The sequence below is a fragment of the Cebus imitator genome, unplaced genomic scaffold, assembly GCF_001604975.1.
Source record: "Cebus imitator isolate Cc_AM_T3 unplaced genomic scaffold, Cebus_imitator-1.0 Scaffold654, whole genome shotgun sequence".
Classification (NCBI taxonomy): Eukaryota; Metazoa; Chordata; class Mammalia; order Primates; family Cebidae; genus Cebus; species Cebus imitator.
In genome coordinates, this window is record NW_016107969.1 from 178,669 (window position 1) to 180,036 (window position 1,368).

General features: G+C 41.3%; 1 protein-coding gene across 3 annotated transcripts in view; it reads left to right on the plus strand.

Moving 5' to 3' along the window:
* LOC119469431 (zinc finger protein 160-like) overlaps positions 1–1,368 on the plus strand; it is a 609,418-nt gene that overhangs the window by 37,285 nt on the left and 570,765 nt on the right. For all 3 annotated transcript variants that reach the window (XM_037734682.1, XM_037734683.1, XM_037734681.1), the window contains exon 3: positions 460–586. In XM_037734682.1, the coding sequence (XP_037590610.1) occupies positions 460–586 (127 nt within the window). The remainder of the gene's footprint in view (positions 1–459; positions 587–1,368) is intronic.

The following is a 1,368-nucleotide window of genomic DNA, read 5'->3' on the forward strand; positions in this document are numbered from 1 at the left end:
ATTCTCCTGCCTCAACCTCCTGAGTAGCTGGGATTACAGGCACGCGCCACCATGCCCAGCTAATGTTTTTTGTAATTTTAGTAGAGACGGGGTTTCACCATGCTGACCAGGATGGTCTCGATCTCTTGACCTCGTGATCCACCCGCCTCGGCCTCCCAAAGTGCTGGGATTACAGGCTAGTTTCTAACATTTCTATAACAGAAACCCTGCATTGATTTTTTTGTTTGTACATTTCTTCTATCATCCACAAACATAAAAAATACTGAGAGGGAATCAAGACTTCTTCACAAAGTATAATAAACAACTGGGAAGACATAATGTGGTGAAAAATCCCTTTCTCAATTTGTCAGAACATTCCGTATAATTAAATCTGTGCTTTCACCTCTCTCCTCTTCTCATTCTCTGTAAAGATAAGAACGCCTCCCATAACCACGTGGTTAAAATGTGCTTTCATTTCAGGGTCCATTGACATTCAGAGATGTGGCCATAGAATTCTCTCCGGAGGAGTGGAGATGCCTGGAGCCTGCTCAGAGGACTTTATACAGGGACGTGATGCTGGAGAACTACAGGAACCTGGTCTCCCTGGGTGAGTCCAATTTCCTCCAGAAGCGGGGACGTGCCCTTGCTTATCTTTGTATTTTCTCTTGTTGCCTCTTGGGAGCCGCGTCCTTGCTTTATAGTGGGAAGAGAGCTGGAGAGGCCGGCGGGGTTGCAGGAGAATTTTATTTAATGTGATCATGGGCTCAGCAGAATTGCTTCCTAATTCTGAGCAAAGGACAAAGAAAATGGGGTCCCTTTTATGCACCTATATGGTACAGGATGACAAAGCAGGAAGTAGGTTTATAGAAGCTAAAACAAAGAACAGTTCATCAACATGTGTCATGTCTTGTGATGCACTTTACATTTGAAAAGTAACATTTTGAGAAACACATTCTGCAGTTTTGAGCTTATCTGCTCTGTGACCTTGCATCTGGTCAGTAAGCAAAAGAGAAATTTTTAGATGGCTGGGAACTTTGCTAAATGAGGGGAGGACAGATAAGGTTAAATGGTTTGCAGGAAAGCAGTTAATATTCTGCTTCAACAGAGCTGGGGAGGTATCATATTAAACAGGACACAGTGCAGCAAAATTTACTTTATTATATAGCAGCTGCAAATTACAAGGTTTTGTTTTGCCATTATTGTGATTGTTTCGTTCTCTTCTTTATTCTCCTCTTTGTTGCTTTTTATGAATAACACTTTAATAGAAAGCTACACCACCACTGTAAGCATCTAATTACTGTTACCTTTAGAGGTATGCCATTTTTGGTTTGTTTTTCTCTCCTTTTTCCCTTCTTCTTTTTCTTGGTTTAATCTGATTGGTCTTTCTTT